Source organism: Ochotona princeps, chromosome 6 (genome assembly GCF_030435755.1).
Source record: "Ochotona princeps isolate mOchPri1 chromosome 6, mOchPri1.hap1, whole genome shotgun sequence".
Taxonomy (NCBI): Eukaryota; Metazoa; Chordata; class Mammalia; order Lagomorpha; family Ochotonidae; genus Ochotona; species Ochotona princeps.
This window is the reverse complement of record NC_080837.1, coordinates 38,274,082-38,295,234: the sequence shown is the minus strand read 5'-3', so window position 1 is coordinate 38,295,234 and position 21,153 is coordinate 38,274,082. Positions and strand designations below refer to the sequence as shown.

Sequence of the window (21,153 nt, the reverse complement as noted above, 5' to 3'; positions counted from 1 at the left end):
CACATCTACTACCACATGTATCAAACAGAGGTGGAAGAGCCAACCTTTTCCTATGTCCCTGTGAAAGAGGAAGAAAGCGATCAGGAGAAATACCAAATATACAACTGGGGGATTCCAGTAAAATGGTGTCAGGTGCCTGTGTTGTCAACATAAAATGCTTTCCAATTTGTAAGTTAGCCAAATGGGCCTCCTCTTTGTGGCCACCTCACTCCACAGTTATCCTAGACTTCCCTTCCAGTGCCTCTGCTCCATTTTCGTTTATGCACATGCTTCTCTCTGTTCTCTGTGGTGCCTGGAGGAGTGAGCAATCTCCATAATACGTCTCTGGAGTACCCATTCCAGACCAGTTCCAAACTCCAGTTTTCACTGCACCCCCCCCCAGAGGTATGAGCAATTTACTGACTTCCTGGGACACAAAGCACTCCTTCCAAATGAGCACATCTAATGTGATACGGAATTTCTTTCCATCAGAAGATGTAGGGTCACACAGGAGGATCAACCTGGAGTGGCTGGTGGCTGTGAAGAGATCACACAAACTGTAGGGCCAGACTGTGCGTGTTGGGGTAGGGGGAGGGAATGGGGAAGAGACAAGAACACAAGCCTCCTGGCTTCTTCCAGGGTTCCATAGTCCTGGCTAGGAGTCTACCTTGGGGAAGATGCTCACTTTGTTGTTTCTGGTCATCTTCCGCTCCACCCTGCCCACCCTGGGTATCTTTGTCTGGATTAGCTCTTCTGGGGTGTTCCCCAATGGTGGGAGCAGCCTCTTCTTGCTGTGCCGGCTCTCCGAGAGCCACTGAGGAGGCAGCTCAAAAGGCCCAAAGCCAAACTGCAGGGAGTACTTGTCAGGAAATATCTCGGGATCCATAGCACCTATTGGGGCCACCTGGGATGTAGAGTCCACCACGCCTGGGGGTGGGGCCAGGGGTACAAACCGTGACCCCTGTTCTTGGTCTAGGCAGCCAGGAAGAATTTCCTTGGCTTGGATGTCAGCTGAACCGGCATATTTGGCTTCACTCTCTTCCTCATCCTCTGTAGACTTAAAGATTTCCTGCTGCCCGATGTGGAACATCTCTAGCAGCTGGCTGCCCGACCGCATGCTGGGTTCCAGGCTGGCATCGGGCATGCTGCTCCCCGTGCTAACTACATTCCGGCGGCTATAGCGGTGGTGCAACTGCACCAAGGTCCCCATCAAGCACTTGCGGACAGATTTGTTCACAGTAAGAAAGAGCACGGGGTTCGCCAGCAGAGAGACTTTGGGCAGCCAAATGGCAGTGAGCAGCAAGAAGACAGAAGTGTTGGGAACATTGAGCACAGTCTGATAGACCACGAGGGTGGCATAAGGCACGCTACACAAGATGAAGACCATCACCATGGACAGCAGTGTGGCGTGCAGTTCAGCCTCGCGCTGGGAGGCATAGGGGATGGAGATGGTGTTCTGTGGGGTCCGCAGGGCAGCTATGATGACCTTTTTCTTCTGGCTTGCACTGAGGGCCCGTCTGATCAGGATCAGGAAGAGGAAGACCACAGCCACAGGCACAATGACTGTGGTGACGTTGTAGATGAGGACATAGACCAGGTGGCCCAGGGAGTTGCTCCAGACTTCCGTGCAAGTGGACATAGCGTAGATGTCAGCCACATTGGTCACTGCAAACACCGGGACACTGGCCACCACCGCGTGTGCCCAGATATATATCACTAGTTCACGGGACTTGGCATCAGATATTTTCCTCTCCAGTGGATAGAGAACAGAATAGTACCTGCAAGATAAACACACACATGCGCGCGCACACACACACACACACTAATTTCACGGAAGGAAATACTCTTCCAACCAAGGGAACCAACCCTACCAAAAGTAGGTGAGAAGGGAAAATAAGTCAAAATGTTTTTTTGGGGGGGAGGGATGGGAGGTACAAAATAGAGGGAACCACTGCGGGGAGGGGAGTGGACAGATCCAGGAAGCCAGACCTTAATTTTGAGGACTTCAGACTTCCAAAAATGAGAAACATCACTAGACTATATTTTTTGAAAAATAATATTGGGACTTCCTAGGAATTTTTTTATTTTCCTGATTTCATATAGTACTTATAATCTTTTCAAACTTACATTTCATCTTTTACAGTGATTGTACCTTTTGCCTTTTTGCTTTGTATTCTTTTTAAAAATTATTTGTTTTTATTTGAAAGGCAGATTTCTCTAGAATCATTCCCCAAATGGCTGGTTCATCCCCCAAATGGCTGCAATGATCAGAGGAGAGCCAATCCAAAGCTAGGAGCCTGTGGGTGCCAGATCTGTGAGCACCTGGTCGGAGGTCCGGCAGGGCCCGGGTCACCTGGTCCAGGTCCTTAGGCCTGCCTGCAAAAACTGGTCCTCCTAAGTGGAAGAGATGGAGCAGTGGACATCAGGCCCTGATGTACATGAAGGTTATGGCAGCACATTGGGTCCTGCAGAAGACATCTGGTTCCATGGTGAAGGACGGAGAATAGAAAAAGTTGGACATTGGAAGGATTTCCTCATTCTTGAATCTGCGAGAGTGACAGCATTTCAGAACTATCGAAACTACCTGGCAGAACCCTTGAGGCGTGTGCCACATTGTGACCCATTGAGGCATGTGCCACATTGATATTGGGTGGGCATTCCCTATCCCAGGATACTGGAGCAGTTGGGAGGCTGGGTATGACTTCTTCTCTTATCACTGCCCCCCATCCCCCCAGAAACAGGAAGGAGAAATTGAAAATTTGGAAACAATGATCACACCTACTTTTCCCTAACCCTCTATCCTTCCTACCCTTTCCAACTATGTAAACATCATCTAAATAAAAAAAGAAAAAAGAAAAAATAATACCTAGCCAAAACAGCAAGGAAAACCCTGTCTTACCAAGTAAACAAGTTAATAATTTTAATTCATAGTTAATTTTATAATTACTACCATATTAATCACTCAGTACTCCAAAAGCAATTGATATGTCTGAGATGCCTATGCTATTAAATTTCTGTTAAAATCAAATGAGTTTCTTTTTTCCTCCAAGCTTTCATTTGATCACTTTCTAATTGCCAAAACAGAGCTCTGAAGTACTTTACTTCAATGCCATTAGTGATCTGAGAATCTAGTACTGCCTGAGACCCCGGCTCACAGCTGCTATCCGAGGTATGATCCATTTCCTCACTGAGCTGAGCCCTCATCAGTGCAATCAGCTATTGCTGGGCTTGACCTCACAACTCCACTGACCTTCACTCATTCACAGGGTCAGTCAAGTATGTATAGCCTCCTTTAACAAGAGTCCCTGGGCACCAGGAGCCAGGTGCTGTACCAGGCCTTGGTTTACAAAGATGAAAAGACAGATGGGAACATCTCCAAACCCAACAGAGAGAAAGACACATACAATCACCATCCGCAAAGAGATGATAGCCCTACTGGAGGCAGACACCAAGGAGATGCAGGGCAGGGAGCATCTCAAGCTACCTGGGAAAATATCAAAGAGCAGGCATTACTGTGGAGGAGTCTGGCAGGGGAACACACTGGGGGAGCAGGCTCCAGGCAGAAGGAGTTGTGACTCAAAGGCAACAGTAAGCACGGATGATCAGGGACGCATACAGCATGGTGACATGCATTCTAGATTTCTTCTGAAGGAAGAACAAAAGAAAGAAATGCTTACTAATTGATGACATTCTCAAAATTTGGGGTGTCTAAACATGATTAAACTTTTCTAGTAACAATTTTCTAACTATGTGATGGCCCCACCCCATCCATGAACTCATATTTGGGAGCCCACTGACAGATTACCTTGTGTAATGATACATGACAAACTCAGGCTTCCATCAATTTCCAATACTATTATGCATTGGGAAACAGGCTGCAACACAAGTGCACAGGCTCAACATAAACAATTGTCTTAGTGTGCACATCTAAAGATGACGCAGGAAGTGAAGGCAGCCTCCCAATTACATTGCTGACTTGGGGGCCGTGAAATCAATGGCTGCAAAAGAACAAGCATTTTGCTTGTCTTCCCTTCTTCATGTACACTGTATTTCTGCCTACAAGAACTGTGTCTTTCAATAATAAAATAAGAGTCTACCAGTCTTGTTTTTCTGTAAAATGACTTCTTTACCTTTTTGCATTAATAATGGCAAAGAAAATAAGGAAAGAAAGTAAGGATTTTTATTGCTTGCTTATTTCTTGTCTAAGATCAATGACCCAGCAATAAACAACAGGGATTATTGCATTACTTCCAGGTACAACACCAAGCTGTTCAGAATAATGTGTTCCCAGTGTTGTTGAATCCAATTCTTAAAACACTTTCAGGATTCATAGCAGTACTGTTTAAAATATTCAAGCAGAGAAAACAGCTCAAATGTTCATCAGATAGTAAATGGGAAAAACAAAATGTGGACTACTCTTGAAGCAGAATATTATTTGACCATTTTTAAAAAATGAGGCCAGTGTTGTGGTACAATGGATTAAGACTCCACCTGCAAGGACATCTGGTACCACAGCAGAGGACGGAGGACAGAACAAATCAATCAACTACCCTAGCCAAGAGTTGGCAGTGAAAATCTGGGCAAACAGAGACTTTAAGGTGGACTATCTTAGCCGATGGATTCTGGAGAGATTTCATCACGCTTGAAATGGCGAGAGTGGCAGTAATTCAGAACTGTAGAACTATCAAAACCACTTGAGCAGCGCCCTCAGAGCATTCCCCACATCGGGGCATAAAATAATTTAAAAAATAATCACAATAATTAAATAATTCAGTTAACTTTAAAAAAGACTCCACCTGCAATGCTGGCATCCCATATGGACTCTGGTTCCAGTCCTGGCTGCTTTACTTTCAATCCAACTCCCTGAGCAAGCAGCCAAAGATGATCCAGGCCTTGGGCCCCTGCACTCATGTAGAAGACCTGGATGAAGCTCCTGGTTCCTGGCTTTGGCCTGGTCCAGCCTCAGCCACTACAGTCGTTTGGAGAGCAAACTAGCAAAAGAAAGATCTCTCTCTCTCTCTCCAGCTTATCCTCTTTCTCTGTGTGTGTTGCTGTACTTTTCAAATGGATAAAATAAATCTTTTTTTAAAAAATGAAGCACTGCTAATATGCTATAACGAATGAACCTTAAAAACATGCTACATGAAAGAAGTTAGACTCAAAAGGACAATGAAAATGTATTTGTATGAAATACCCAAAGAAAAAAATACATGTAAAGAAAATGGATGAGAGGTTGCCAAGAACTGGGGATGATGCTGGAGAGTGACAGTAAATGGATCTGAGGGTGCACCCAGGTTATGGAAATGTTCTGTAATTACATTAGAGTAATGGCTATACAACCCTATAAACATGCTAAAACTCACTGGCTTGTACACAGTAATTTGATGAATTTTGTAATATGCAAATTACACCTCCAAACTAAAGAAAATAAAAATTCAGAATGCAAACCTGAGGACAATACAGCACCACAGCAGGTTGCATGTGCAGTGGCTGGAAGGACATGTGCCGGGGACACAAACTGCATCACAGCATCCACGAGACTGTGGACCCCAAAAAAGGACTCTGATTTTATTCACTGTTAAACTCCAGTCCTTTTCAATGATACTTTCCAGATAGTCACGGATCTCTTGTTGGGCAATGGAAGAAACAGGATATTCACCATAGAGCAGTCATAGTAAACTGGCATCATATGGCGTATATTCAGTATGTTAAAGAAAATTTGGTAATCCACAGCACAATTTTTGAACAAAAACTAATTGAAAACATTTTAAAAATCCATTTTTTTTTCATTTTTGCATTTTCCTCATTGAAAATAGGAAGTCCTGTCCTCTAGAACAAGACACCCCCAGAGCAACTGCTTCCTGTGACTAAATAAGTGGCTCAGCCTTAAGAATGGGAACTGGAACTCACTCTCCATGAACCACAACCTCCAACCCGGCCCTTGACTTTGTCACTTGATTTTGTCACCTTTCTTGATTGTCCCTGTAAATAGTGAGATTCTAATTCTACAGAGCTGGAATGGTTCCCAACGAGACCTTACAGTAAAGGAACTGTAGAGAATAAATCTAAGGATGGATACACTAACTGGAAAGGATTTTAAGAGAAAGAGGAATATATTGGTATGGTCCATCCTAGTGCATGCCATAAATAAGTCATATAATCATTCTTTTTTAAAAAGATTTACTTACTTTATATGAAAGGCAGATTTTACAGAGAGAAGGAAAGATAAAGACAGAATGGCTTTCATCTGCTGGTTCTCTCCCTAAATAGCCGCAACAGGGGAGCTAGCCTGAACTGAAGCTGGGAGCTAAGAGCTTATTTCTAGGTCTCTTGTGTGGATGCAAAGGTTTCAGCCATACTCTGTTGTTTTCCAGGCCATAGGCAAGGAGCTGATTGGCAGTGGAGCAGCTGAGACACCAGCACCTATATGGGATGCCAGCACCACAAGGAGGTGGTCTAGCCTACTGCACCATCACACCAGCCCCACATTTAATTCTTATAGCTGAGGAACCAAGGCCAAAATTGCCTAGGTGAGAGCTATGAAGCAGGACTCAAAACCAGACTTCTGACTTTTGAGTCTGTTCTCAGCCCCAAATGCAGTGACTTCCCCCAGCTGCCAAGGGCTGTCTGGGATGCTGCATCTCTTCATGCAGGCAACATGGGCAGGTGATGCAATCAGTGTTCCAGGCCTGAGGGGTGGAAGGGATGCCAGGCATACTCCCCACAGATCACTAGTGTATTAAGCCTGTTTTGAACAGACAAGGGATTTAAGAATTTTGAATTCACTTAAAACTTACTTAAATTTTAAGAAAAACAACAAAAGTCAGAACAAACATCACTTTCTCTTCAACAACATGTCACTTCTGTAAATCTTGAGGTCAAAAGCAATTCATAGACACAAAATACTTTTCTTGTTTGCCTATTTAATTCTGTTCTCTCAAATGTAGTGTTATCTAAATTGTACTCATGAAGTGCTAACAGCAAGGGAAAAGAAAGGAACTACTGATCGCTGAAATTGTCATATCTTACTGGAACACATTTGGCCATATTCTTTCCAATGGTAATAACTAAGACATAAGACTCATTTCAAAATGACCATCCTTTAAATGAGAACAAGAAGGAGCACAACAGGTAAAACTTAAGTTGGTGGCGTTGGTGTCCTTCATGGGAACCATGGACCACCTAGGACTGTGCTCCACTTCCCATCCAGCTCCCTGCTAATGTGTCTGAGCAAGTATTGGAGGATGGCCCAAGTCCTTGGGCCCCTGCACCCACATGGGAGACCTAGAAAAAGCTCCTGGCTCCTGGCTTTGGAATGGCCCACCTCCAGCCTTTGTGGTCATTTGAGGAGTGAACCAGTGGATGGAACCTCTGACTTTCTGTTTTTCCTTCTTTCTCTCTATGTAACTTTGCTTTTCAAAGAGGACAGGAAGAGAAAGCAGGTGGTACCACCACCACCAGCACATGATGCCTCAGAAATAAACCTACCAGAAGAATTCTGCTGTGACCTGGTCAGGTCCAAATAGCCCATTTGTAAAATAACCACTACATCCCTTGCATCTCCACAAATGTTCTCATCCTGTATAAAAGAGCCTTGATTGCAGTTATCAACCAGATGAGCAATCTACTACAAACTGCAATGTAAACACTAATTCCATCCAAGCTGAAGCAGCACCAGGATCCTGCAGCTCTGGCCCCATCCTCATCCTGTAACCTCACCCTCGGGTCTCTTCTCAATGGTCCTACTTCCTGTCACAGCTGTTAAAATCAACTCTCCTTTGTGAAGCATCTGTTTTGGGTATCCATACTTTTTCTGTGGACCACAGGCAGAATAAACACAGCGCATGGAACACTGACTATTCATCACCTCTTCACGATGCTAATTTCTTCAATGCGCTTTCAAAAATGGAGCTCCTGGCTACCGATCTTACCTGTCCAAAGCAATGGCAGGGAAGCTGAGGATTGTCACGGAGCAGAAGACTTTGTGCAGGAATTTCACGACCTTGCAGAAGAACATGGTGTAGATCCACCAGCAACAGTGAGGACTGGTGCTGAGGATGATGTCGAAGGGCACGCACACCAGACTGGCACAAATACCCGAGCAGGCCAGGTTTTTAATGAACCTGTTGGTAACAGATTTGAACACGGTTGTGCGGCAAGTTGACCATAACACCGTGAAGTTTCCTGGCCAGGTATGCAAAGAAATAAAATAACAACATAATTTAAATAAAAAGGACAAAGAAAGAAAATACAGATTAAAAATATTTTTAAAGCCACATACAAGATTTCAAATGTTGAATTCAAAGGATTTAAAACTGATGTTATATTGTCAATTTATGTGAAGTTATTAAATTACTTTAACATACTACAAAAAGTATAAAAGAAATATTAGTGGGGATGTTATTTAATTTTAGGCTTAAAGATATTGTAATGATGATGACTTAGTCTCATCAGTGTTTAAGTATTTTTCCAGGGATTATATAATGTCAAGCAGACTACTCTTGGCAAGTTTGCTAATGACATCCATGTTGCCAAACCCTGTGGCAGAAAAATGACACAATCCATGGGCACAATTTAAAATTATTTGATACCTATATTTTTAAGTATTAAACTAAAAGGCAGTTGAAGCTTTAATAACAATATACGTCACTTAAACCAGTATATCCAAAATATCATTTTAGCATAATTGTCACTTAAAATTATTCATGAGATATTTTTCATTTCTGCTTTTGTGTCAAGACTTCAAAGTCCAGTGTTCATTTTATTTTACACTTTCAGTACCTCTCAAGTTGGCAAAAGCCACATTTCCAGTGGGCTCCACTGCACGGGACAGCACGGTCCTGGAATTGTTACCACAACTGGCACAATCAACCATCTCTGAGCATTCTCCTCTGTGGCTTCCAATTTCCTCACCTTCCTTCTCCCTTTCACTTCTGCCAACCCCTGGCTGCTCCAAGTCTTCTCCACAAGGTGTTCTGTCTCTCTCTCTCCCTCCCTCCCTTCTCCTCTTCCTCTCTCTATTCCTGTTCTTAGGTTAGAGTACTCACTTCATGTCCCAAAGTAAGCTTCTCCTCTAAAATCCAGTCTGTTGTTTCTAACTATTTCTCTGATTCCTCAAGCCCTTTCAGTTATGCCTCACTGTGGTGTCTTCAAAGGCCTCTGAAACCTGGTGCCTATCTGCCTCTTCTCAGACCTACCTGCTGACCTTCTGGGTATAAGTCGCTCGCTCTGACATTTTTTTTCTAGTTTTGAAACAAATCAGTTAAGCCTGTTTCAGTGCCTTAGCACACATTTTTAAACTTTGTTTAGAACATTCTTGATACGTTTGGTTCCTTTTAATCCAGGTCTTAGTTCCAGTGTTGCTTCTTCCAAAAGGCCTTATATAATCATTTTACTTTTTAAAAAACTCACTAGTCCTTTCCCTATTATACAGTGTTGTACTGTGTGTGCCCTTAGTAGTTCTTATCATAATTATGGTTTATTTTTTATCTTGATTACATGAGGACAAAAGCCACATCAATCTTGTTCCCTAAAACAACTTCACGCCCAACTCAATATGTGGTACAAGAGTAAGCATTTGGTAAAATTTGTTGAATAAACAGTCGCCAAAACTCTGTGTGGAAAATTAAATCCTTTCTGTATGCTATGTCAAGGTTTAAAGGTAATTCTAAATCAGCAGTCTCAAACATCACTAACTGTCTGAATGAATACTCCAGACAAACGGAAACATAGTCAATAGATATGGAACTGGGAACCCACAGTTGTCATAAGTGCCCCAGGACAGATGGGCTCATGTTAAAGTTTCAGGAACACCACTCCCAGAGTCCACAGTTCTGCCCCCACAGGGTTCTCATAGGGCCCTGCCTTCAGGTACACTGGGCAGTCTACTCCACAGGCACACTTTTATCATGTAAGACAGTCATGACCCAGTGGTACTGCTGCCTCCCATGCACATGCTCACAGAATGCCTCCTCAAGTGAGCTGACAACTGTGCCACATGGTGAAAAAGGTAACCGTGCAGAGGACAGCAGGGTAAGGGTGCAGCCAGGGTCATGGCAACAAGTGGCCTCTGCGCTTCTTCAAACTCAGTGTTCTATGGCTGCTCATTAACAGTCAGGCAAGGTTTAAAACAAAAACAAAAGGGCCCCTGTATTTGTGCATGTAAGCCATTTGCTTCCAGGAGACTTTCTACCACTTGTTCTTTACATTGATATGCTGACTATGAGCATACATGCACAAATTTATTCTGTGTAATGGTTACTTATGCTGACACCACTTCAAATCTCCCACCAAACTTGCTTATTGCCAATGTTAAGTCGGTATATTTCAAGCTTCAGTGGTTTTGGATTTCTCTCCCCTCATTCCACCTCTGTTCTTTTAATACAGCACAGATCTGAGACTGGCTGAAGCATATTTCCTCACTGAAGCTTTACAACCAGGACTTACAATCATTACCCTTTAGGGTTTTTTTTTTCTGTCATTGTATCCTGTGTACACAGTAGCCAGTCAGTGTGCGATTCCTCCTATCCCATATAAGTTTGATTTTTCACTACCTTTCTTCCTGTTTTTCTTGCTTTGTTGAATCAATCTATAGACCAGAGTATTAATGAAATGTTATTGCAGAAGAGACTATGAGAAAATTGGTGTATCATGCAGAGATAATACAAAATTCTATTTCTTCTTAAAAAAAATGTAGATTATTGTTTGTGCCTCAACCAATTAAAGTGCTTGAAGGAAAAAAATCTTCATGGTTTGGTAGATTATGCTGAATAAAACAGCTTAATAATAGAATAGGAAAACACATTGTGAAAGAGAAGGCAGACTGTGGGCCAGAGGCCTTCCATTGGCACAGTAGCTTGTTTGGAAAGTGAACTGAAAGTCATAATGTTCATCACTACTCTCACACTCTTCTCCCAGGCAACTTTCTTTCTCCTTACCATAGCATACATGCAGTGTTACTGTGCTTTTTTCTTGGTAAAAGATCATATTTTAACAGCATATGGACTATAATAATAATGAGGTCAAGGTGTTCTGATTGCGAGACAGAGTACCAGATATACCATGTTAGAACCATACTGGTGATATAATGAATGCCATGTTACACTTTTGAATGAGAAAACATTTCTTCAATGAATTCTTATTGAGAAAATCTGAGAATGTTAAAAATTACATTTACATTCTATCTCCATCTAGGTAAGACTCTAAGCAGAATCAGAACCTAAATTCCTGTGCTAAGAATCTGAAGCTAGCAAAGCCTATGATCTTTCATTCTCTACACGACTGCTCCTTCTCCATTTAAAACAGACTCATTTGAATCCAAGAACCTGAAGTGTACCAAAATACCAGAAGAGGAACATACATACCCAACATCTGATTAGCCACACATTTCAAAAATAAGTGGGTACATGTAAATATATATATATAAGCATTCTCACACACAAATATACATATATCAAAGCAAGAAAACTGTCTATTTTGATGATTTAGTCTCATTAGCACTTTAGATCCTCCTGGGGTTTACAGGACAATCAAAGAATAACTCAGTATATATTTAAGGAACCAAGCATTCAACCTCCAACTATCTTTTACTTTAGAGAATGTGCTCTAAATCACTACATTTTCCTTAGGAATGACCCAAGCTCTGTATACATTCTTCTTCCCACGTATTCCCATTATACTTTTTAATGCTGAAGTAAACACAGCAACATATTTCATACACCTAGAGCAATGGCACTGGAACAAATCTACTCAACAATTTTTCCTAACTAAAATGCAAATAAAGACTTCCCTTTTCACAGTACACTTGATAGCCAAAAACAACTAACATGAAAGACACATTAACCACAACTTACAGGTAGTGCTCCATTGATAATGAAAAACCACTCAGTTAATTTTTTTTCCAACTAAATATTACTTATGCAAATTTTGGCTGTGGTTATACCTTTTATCTGGGTTAGAGGCTTTGCATGTTTGAAAGCAACGGTACTGGTGTGTTGAACAGACTCCTAACCAGAATGAAAAAGGTACTCCAAAACAGTCTTGGACAATGGTGTGTCTCTGAGAATCCTCCTAGGAAAATAGATAGATTTAAAAACTACCATCTTCCCTGAGACACTAAAAGCAGTGAAAAGAGTCACCATCATGATTTACAGGGTGACATATTACTCAGAACATTCTGAAACCTGAAACTTTAGAAAAGCAAATATAAATTAAAAAAATGTCAAATTACAAATAAAAACCTAAGAAGATGGATTGACCTGAAGGAAGCCAAAGTGAACCAACAAGGGTTGGAAAGATTACAAAGGAACTTTTACATTCAGACAACAGCATGTGATGGAAGCCGACAGTCAAAGTAATAGCAACCTGGTAATACAGGAGAAAAGAACAGCCAAGAACTTATGTACAGTGGATTCTTCAAATGTCTTCTGTGAGCTTTAGCTTGCAGTCAAAAAGGCATCCAAGCATAAAATCTCCTGGGGTACATGAATTACATAAAGGGAATATTAGGAAATGCTTTTATTAATCTGTCGGGTAGAACAGGAATGTCTTTTGGCATGTCTTCATATTTAAAGTGAATTTCTCAGAGATACCATATAATTGGTCTTTGCTTTATTAGTTGATCTGACACTCTGTTATATTTAACTATTTGCCTCTAATTTAATTTTTGACATGACTGAATTACAATCCACATATCTTCTAGCTCTTTGCTCTTTTCCCATTTGTTCTTTGTTCCCTTTTTCTATTTTTCTTGGTTTTTATTGAGTAATCTTATAATCATCACCACCATTCTACTTATAGTTTTTAAATGTACTTAGTGATTGTTTTATATTTATCATACAATCTTTGATTACAGTCTACATTCAAATATGGTTATACTGATTCATTAGTAGTGTAAGAACCTTATAAACAGGATAAAATTCTTAATTCCTCCCTCCTAATCTTTGTACTTCTATTATTACACACTTTATGTATGCATCAACTACACATCCAAAATATAATGCTGCAATTTCTGCTAACAAGTCAATTAACGTTATAATACTTACGAAATAAAAATGTTTGTTATCTTTCTTCCAACGATTTCTGAAGAATCTATTGCTTTGGGTGAACACAGATTTTTTTTAAATTTTTATTTCTTTATTTCCATTTTATTTGAAAGGCAGAGGGTGTAGGAGAAATCCTCCATCCACTAATTCACTCCCCTACTTGCCCACAACAACTAAGACTGGGCCTGGTGAAGCTGAGAGTCCAGAATTCAATACAGGTGTCCCACATGAATAGCAGGGACCAAATTATTTGAACCATTACGTTAACATTTCATATAGGATTGTTCTGCTGGTAATTCATTTTTTTCCTCTTCTGTTTTAAAGAACTTTGTACTGAATGTAATATTTTCAGCTATGAGTGTTTTTCTCCAAGCACTTGAAAGATGCTACTTTATTGTCTACTGGATTGCATAGTTTCTGGTGATAAGTCTATTGTGATTTTTTTCTTATATTCCTTTGTGTTTAAAGCATCTTTATTTTTAAATACTTTCAAGATTTTTCTCTATATTTGGCCTTTAAGAGGTTGAGCATAATGTGTCTAATGTGATGTGTGTGCTATGTGACATAGCTATAATATGTTGGTCTTGTCAAATAATGGTTTTATTTTTTTCATTATTTTAGGACAACTCCTAACCAACATTCCTTCAAATATTCTCTCTCTTTTTCTCTTCCCCACTGCCATCTCCTCCATCTGGAATTCTAATTTCACACAGCCTTGTGATAAGCAGAATAATGAGGATAAACACTAATAAAGATATCCATGTCCTAATCCTGGGAACATGCTGCTTATGTTAGGGTACATAGCAAAGAGGAATTCAGATTCTTATCTGACTTTAAGATAGGGAGATTGTTCTGAATGACATAGTTAAATTCTCTGATAATTTCAATATGAATCATATGTGTCTAGGTTTTTGTCTCAAAGTGTTTTTTTTCCATGCTTTTCAGTCAGTCTCATAATTGTAGACTGAAAGCCAGATACAATCTTTAGGACAGCAGAAACTGGTAAATGATATTTAAAGGATATTTGGCCATGTACATGTACATACACATGTGAAGACAAACACTCACACCTATACACCTATACAGATTCTAGGTGACAAGCCACAGGTCATTTAATCTCATTTATTAGTTCTAGTAGATATACAAAGGAGTTCACATAGGCAAGAAACAAGTAAGTACATGAGTAATGTTTTAAAGTATGAAAATCAGTGAGGGAGAATAAAAGGATAGGGTACTAAGAAATATTTTGTGTCACGCTGTGGACACCTTTGTTACTGCACTACACTACATACATGTGGGCCCCATGCCTGCATAACCATTGAAGTCAACTGGGAAGCTTATAAACCACAGATCCCAGGCCTTGGTTCTGCTGAGTCAGGCCCCGAGAGGCTGGGAACCTGCATTCTCAGGTATCCAACAGGAAACCCTGACACTTAGTTAACACAAATTACCACTGCCACTCACTGCCAGTCTTCACCATACAGAGCACTCTGGGAGTGCTGTGTTAATTATTTTTATCAAATATCAAGATAGTTTTCACTTCCAGTTTCAGCAGAAAAAAACAACGAGCTGTCATCCTAGTCTCCACAGACTCCCCAGAGAAATCTCTCTGATCAAGGACTAGTATAGAACTTCTGCTCAGCTTCTCAATATGGCCTACAGACTCAGGATTATCAAGGTAATAGTTTTTAAAATTCAAACAATGCATAAGGGTAAAAATTATTCACTCAGGGTGACCATCTGAAAACTTTTTTCCAAATATATATATACACATATATATACATATATATTCTGGACAAATATATATACATACATACATACCTTTCCAAATGTATGTATACATACATATATTAATACATACATATGGACACAGAAATACATATACACACTTTGCTTATGCCAGTATGATCAAACTACATGTACTGCTTTTTCACTTTTCCCCAAAGCATCAATTTTCCTATGACAATCAGCGAGACAAACATATATTGTCATTTTAAGAACCACCCAAAAGAAATAGTGCTTTTCTGGTTATTCTCTAATTTGTTTACTGGCTATTGATGGACTTTTAACCTGTTTCTGATATTTCTGATTTCTCTACTACATACTATTCCTGATATTTCTCTTCTACGTAACGCTTAGATCAAAATCCTTATAAGCATAGATCTTTGTAACTGAACAATATTTGCTAAGGAGAAATGCTTAGAAGAAATTCTTAGAAGCATAATTCCTTGGTCCAAAGGACTGTGTGGTTTTTTTTAATAAATATATTTATTGTTATTGGAAAGTTGGATATACCGAGAGGAGAGAGAGACTCTTCTGTTTGCTGGTTCACTCCCCAAGTGGCCACAATGGCTGGAGCTGAGCCAATCCAAAGCCAGGAGCCAGGAGCTTCTTCTGGGTTCCACGAGGGTGCAGGGTCTCAAGGCATTGAGCTTTGTGGCTTTCCTAGGCCACAAGCAGGGAGCTGGATGAAAGTGGAGCAACCAGGACATGAACTGGCGTGCATACGGGATGCTAACACTTAGAGGTGGAGATTAACCAGTTGACCAAACACACTGGCCCCAGGCCCATGCATTTTTATTATACTTACACATTGCACATGATCCTCTACAAGCAGCAAAGAGAAAGTTGATTTTGTCACACACTTGCTACAATTTCTGAAGTTTCACCAAAATTCTTGTAACTTTGTGTGTTTTCTCAATCCTAGGATTTATGTTTTCCTAACTTCAACAAAATCACACATTCGACTACACTCTTAACCACTTACATTTTCTAAGTATTTATCCTTCTCTGTAAAATAGATATTTCTTAGGTGTAATTTCCATATTATCAGTTCTCAATTTATCTGGATGTATTCAAATCATATTTTTAAAAAAATGTATTTGGGGGCTGGCACAGTATCCTACTGGCTCAAGTCTTCTCCTTGAATGTGCCCTGGGATCCCATACAGGCACTGGTTCTAATCCCGGCAGCCCTGCTTCCCATCCAGCTCCCTGCTTGTGACCTGGGAAAGAAGTCGAGTACATCCCAAAGCCTTGGGACCATGCGCTCACATGGGAGGCCAGGAAAAGGCTACGGTACCCTGGCTTTGGATTGGAACAGCTCCAGCTGTTGCAGCCCCTTGGCAAGTGAATCAATGGACGGAAGATCTTCTTCTCTGTCTCTCCTTCTCTCTTTATATCTGACTTTCCAATAAATATAAATAAATACTTTTAAAAATGTATTTGGGTCCAATTTAAATGGTGTATTCTTTATTCTCTGTGCTAGTTATTTGCTTATGTCTTTCATATTTATTCTTTCTATAATTTGTAAAGTTTTTTAGGATGCCTTTTGTTTCCTTTATTTCTTTATTCTTATGTACCTAATTCTAGAAAGGTTCATTTTGTCATTTGTTGGATCTGTTGGATCTCCACAATGGTCTTCCATGAACCATTTTTAATGTTTAATACTGAGTTCATAGTGTGCGGAGGTGGTTTTTCTGTAAGCAGCTGTATTCCCTAGTGTGGAAGTGTTCCAAGGGACTAGCCATGCACACACATAATGCTTTGCCGCACTTTCAGTACAAATAAATGACAACATTGTGGGAGGATCATTATGAGAAAAGTTAAGTTTGCAGGCAAAGTTTTCTCCTCCTCATTGTCATCTGAGGTTAGTGACCTCCCTGAGGTCTCTTATCTCCAGCAGGAAGGCAGGAGTTGCTGCAAGGATTGCTCATTCCTTCAAAGTCTGGCCTCAACTTGAAGCAGTTGAGAGCTTTCAGATCAAAGAGTCTCTTCTCCAGACAAACACCTGTTCTTCCAAGTCTATAAAGTTTTCTAATAGAAAACATTCAGACAGGGCCCCAAAAACCTTCCAATAGCACACCAACATGATACATCTTAATAAAGCTCCAGAGTGAATTTTAAAACCACAGAAGGTCGAGAAAATTAAAAAGGAAATCAATGGTCTTGATATCATTTCATTAAGAAAAGATTTAAATCTTACAAGTAATGATGAGTGCCTGAGGAGTACTTTAAATTCAATTAGCTAAGCAGCTTGAAACCACCAACAGATTATTATAATGAAAAAACTTAATGGTGTCTGGCCAAAGATGTGTTACATGTAATAAAACAATGATTATATTTGATTTTTAAAACTTTCAAAACATTAATCATTACATGCCATCTTCCCAGTAATTAGCCACTAAACCCTTTTGTGCATTTAGGCTAACAGAATAATCAACTGAGAATTTTAATCAAATGGGGGGATGTCACATTTTTTTAACACCATTACTGGGAATTAAATGAATCCCTGAAGACATTGGTCTGATTTATTTCAGTGTGATTGAGGCGTGGTTTAATGGACAGGCTACCCGAGTGCCAATGGTACTGGGTGAAACCCTCAGGCCGCCTGGCAGTGCACTCTGGGAACTTGGGAGTGTGGAGTCACAGGGAGTCTGGAAATGTCACAGGTGGGGACAAGCAAGGACCTGAGGGTTCATCTCCAGGTGAGAAATGACTTCTCTGGGACTTCCACAGACAAGGTCCCTCTATTTCAAGATTTAGAAGAGGGAACCCAACAGCAAGTCTCTGAAAACGGAACTGGTACTATCAGGCTTGGTCATGAAGCCGAGAAATACGTGAGATTGAATCAAGCCTGGGGGTAGAATCTGTGGGGGAATATGTGGGCTCACCCATGTGGAACAGCAATCTCCACGGGCATACGGCATGCACAAGATCTGTGGCTGGGAATAGGCCTGGTTGGGAGCCAAGGGGACTCCCTGGCTGGGCTGGAATTCCTACTGTTGCGCATGAGAGCCAGAAGTGGGGCACTGGGCTGGGCTGGACATGGCTGCATGGGTGTGGACTGGGTTTGGGGAGTGCCGGACTAGGCTAGGCTAGCACCTATTGGTACTAGTGAGAGTCAGGGTTGGCATAGAACAGGCCAATGTGAGAGCTGAACCATGTGAGAGCTGTGTCTGGGCATGGACTAGTTGTGACAGGGCTGCAACACTCAACAGTAAGAACTGAAAAGAACATGGGCCACTTGGGCAGGGACACCATTCCTGCCAGGACAAGAGGTGGACAAAGTCAACCTGGACCAAAGAACCATCGGTGCGTGCAAGATTTGTCACTGGGAGGAGCCCAGGTAAATGAGCTTGGTGAACTCCTTTGTCAGGTTGTAGTCCCTCCGGGTAAGTGCAAGAACCAACACAACCTAAATCAGGCCAGTTTACAGTACCCATGGCATACATGTGGGTCAGGTCTGGGGGAGGGCCAGGCCGGGCCAGTTCATAACATCCACTGGCAGATTTGAGAACCAGGATGGGATTTAGGAGGGACCGGGTCAGGACACAACACCAGCCAACTCACACTGCAGCCAGGATGGGAAGCTGACTGGGCAAGGCTAGGCTGCAGCACCAACTAGCATAAGCTGGAACTGGGAGCAGGATGCATCAAACTAGGCTGAAGCACCTGCTGGTGGATGCCAAGGTGAGATGAGCCATGCTATTCTGGGGAGTCAAGTCTGTGAATCCCAGGGATTGAGGGGCCCTTCGGCCTGCCTGAGAGGTGGGTGCTAGATCTGTGAGCCCTAGGGGTAGGGCGTTTGGCGGGGCTTAGGTCACCTGGTCCATGTCCTGGGGTCCACTTGCGTGGTGGGTGTTGGATCCATGATCCCCAGAGGCAGGGGTTTGGTGGGGCCTGGGTCTCCTGACCAAGTCCTAGGTCCCACCTGCATAGTAGGTGTCAGGTCCATGAGCTCTGGGGGTGGAGGGTCCAGAAGGTCCTGGGTTGTATGACCCAGGTCCTTGGGCCTATCTGCACGATGTATGCTGGGTCCAAGAGCCCCAGGAGTGGGGGCCTCAGTGGGGCTCAGGTCACACAACCTGGGTTCTGGCGCTTACCTGCAGGAGGGTGCCATGTTTTTGCGCTCCAGGGATGAGGTCTGGCGGGGCCCAGGTCACCTTGTCTGGGTCCATGAATACACCTATGAGAACTGGTCCTCTTCAGTGTAAAGGCTGGACCTCTGGACAGTGAACCACGATGAACACAGAGGACATGATAGTCCACTGGGGCCTGCAGAGGACATCTAGTTCCATAGCAGAGGAAGTAGAACAGAACAAGTTGGACAACTACCCCAGCCAAACAATGACAGCAAATATCTGGGTGAATGGAGACTCTAAGGTCGACCGTATCAGTCAATGGACTTTGGAAGGGATTCCTCATCCATAGATCAGTGAGATCCACAGCTTTTTGGAACTATCGCATCCATCTGGGCAGGATCTTCAGAGCACGTACCACATTGTGACCCTGGGTTGATACTGGGTGGCTTTTCCCCATCCTCCGTTACTGGGATGGTTGTGGGGCTGGGTATGACCTATCCTGGTATCTCTCCCTTCCCTCCAGAAATGAGAAAAAGAAATAGAAAGTTTGGAAACAATGATCACACCCACTTTTCCCTAACCCAAGATCCTTCCCACCCTGATTAACTTTGTAAACATCATCTAAAATCATAATAATTGTTAAAAGAGTTTTAAAAAGAGAGTACAATATGAAGGTAGGTAAAAGGCCTTGTGTACCCAGAACTGCTAATGGTTGGGGCAAAATGCGACCAAGGCACTGGACCTATTCCTTGATGCTGTTGTTCATCACAAATTCTGGGATTTTTGGATTGGGTCTAGCTCTAGACGTTAAAACAGGCATTTGAGAAGTGAACAGATTGGAATTTCGCTATGCCTCTCCCCTTCCTTACCACTCAAATCATTGTTTTTAAAAAGCTGCAATTTTAAATAATAAAAAATAATAATCTCCTAAAAAGAATTATTTATTTATTCATAAATAAGTGCATAAATAAATAATCAGAAGACAAAAACTAACTGATTAATTATATCCATTTTTTTTAAAAAAAAGCAAAGATTTACATTAGTTTAGTTAATTTCATCAAAAACATTCAACAGCTCCCTATGGCCATTAAAGAGAAATATAAATTTGAATTTCCAAGCAATATATAATACTCTTTATTTAAGATAAGATTTCTGGTCATACCCCATCCCCCAACCCCTCCCCTCTCACTTAACAACCCCAAACCATGGTATTCTAATGGAAGGAAGTGATCTTGGAAATTTGTTTCAGGCCGATTGTTCTGCTGTAACAGTATCACAGAGGGCAATTTATAAAGAACAGAAACTTTCTCACAGTTCTGGAGGCCAGAAGTCCAAGTCAAGGCACTGGCAGCTTCAGCTGTCTGCTGAGGGCTGCCCTCTGCCTCTAAGGAGACACCTTGCTGCTCCATGCTTCAGAAGGGAGGAAAGCTGAGTCCCCATGCATATGAAGCAGCTTTTATAAAACCTCACTCTTGTCCCAGCAGAGAAGACCTCACGACCTAATCACCTGCAAATACACCCAGCACCACCCCCAATCCCACCACCACTCTGAACTTTGAAGAAGACAGGATCAAACCATAGCAAAAGCCAACCTTTAAATTCACTGAACTCTTCAATTTAACCTGGTTAGATTTTTCTGAATCCTTAAATTTGCTGTCCAAGTAAAACCCTGAAAAGGAACTCTCTTCTACAACAGTCAGAGAGAACACAGTTGAGAGTGAAGCAAAGACAAGGTAACAAAGAGCACTCCTTTGTGTGAAGAAGATCAACTGTACCTAGAGAGCTCAGATACTGCTGGGCTGTGTGGCCCTGGGGACCCTTAGGGGAGAGGGACACTCACACCAAACAGCTGAGCTTCAAAGTTCACACTTCTGAAGAAAAGTCTGAAGAGTCCTAAAAACAATTCCCGCTCCTGAGTTTTTCGAAACACTTCCTCTTTAACCTATGCAAATAAATCTATCAACTATCCAAAGAGTCAGTGCTGGCTACGTGAAACGTATTTTTTTTTTCCTTGCTCTGGTATCAGAATTATAGTTGACAACAAGAATATGGGCAGAAATCAGCAGTTACACAAAAGTTGCACCCGATGGTTGTGAATACAATTTGTTCTTCCTCCCCAGTCTAAAAAGCTGAAGCTTTTTCTTACTAATGAAGTGTCAGTTTCCTGTAGCTTGTGATTAAACCATCCATATCTCCCCAATTCTATTAAAGATGGTTAGTATTAAGAGAAAACTATGTTATTTTAGTTATAATTTTTTTGATTCCAGA

At 41.6% G+C, this 21,153-nt stretch overlaps 1 protein-coding gene across 1 annotated transcript in view; it reads right to left on the bottom strand.

Moving 5' to 3' along the window:
- Positions 1 to 417: 417 nt before the first annotated feature.
- GPR176 (G protein-coupled receptor 176) overlaps positions 418 to 21,153 on the bottom strand; it is a 117,033-nt gene continuing 96,297 nt past the window's right edge. The window contains exons 2-3 of the mRNA XM_004578181.2: positions 7,911 to 8,163; positions 418 to 1,757 (exon numbers count right to left, since the gene is read on the bottom strand). Of these exons, the coding sequence (XP_004578238.1) occupies positions 635 to 1,757; positions 7,911 to 8,163 (1,376 nt within the window). The 3' untranslated portion in view covers positions 418 to 634. The remainder of the gene's footprint in view (positions 1,758 to 7,910; positions 8,164 to 21,153) is intronic.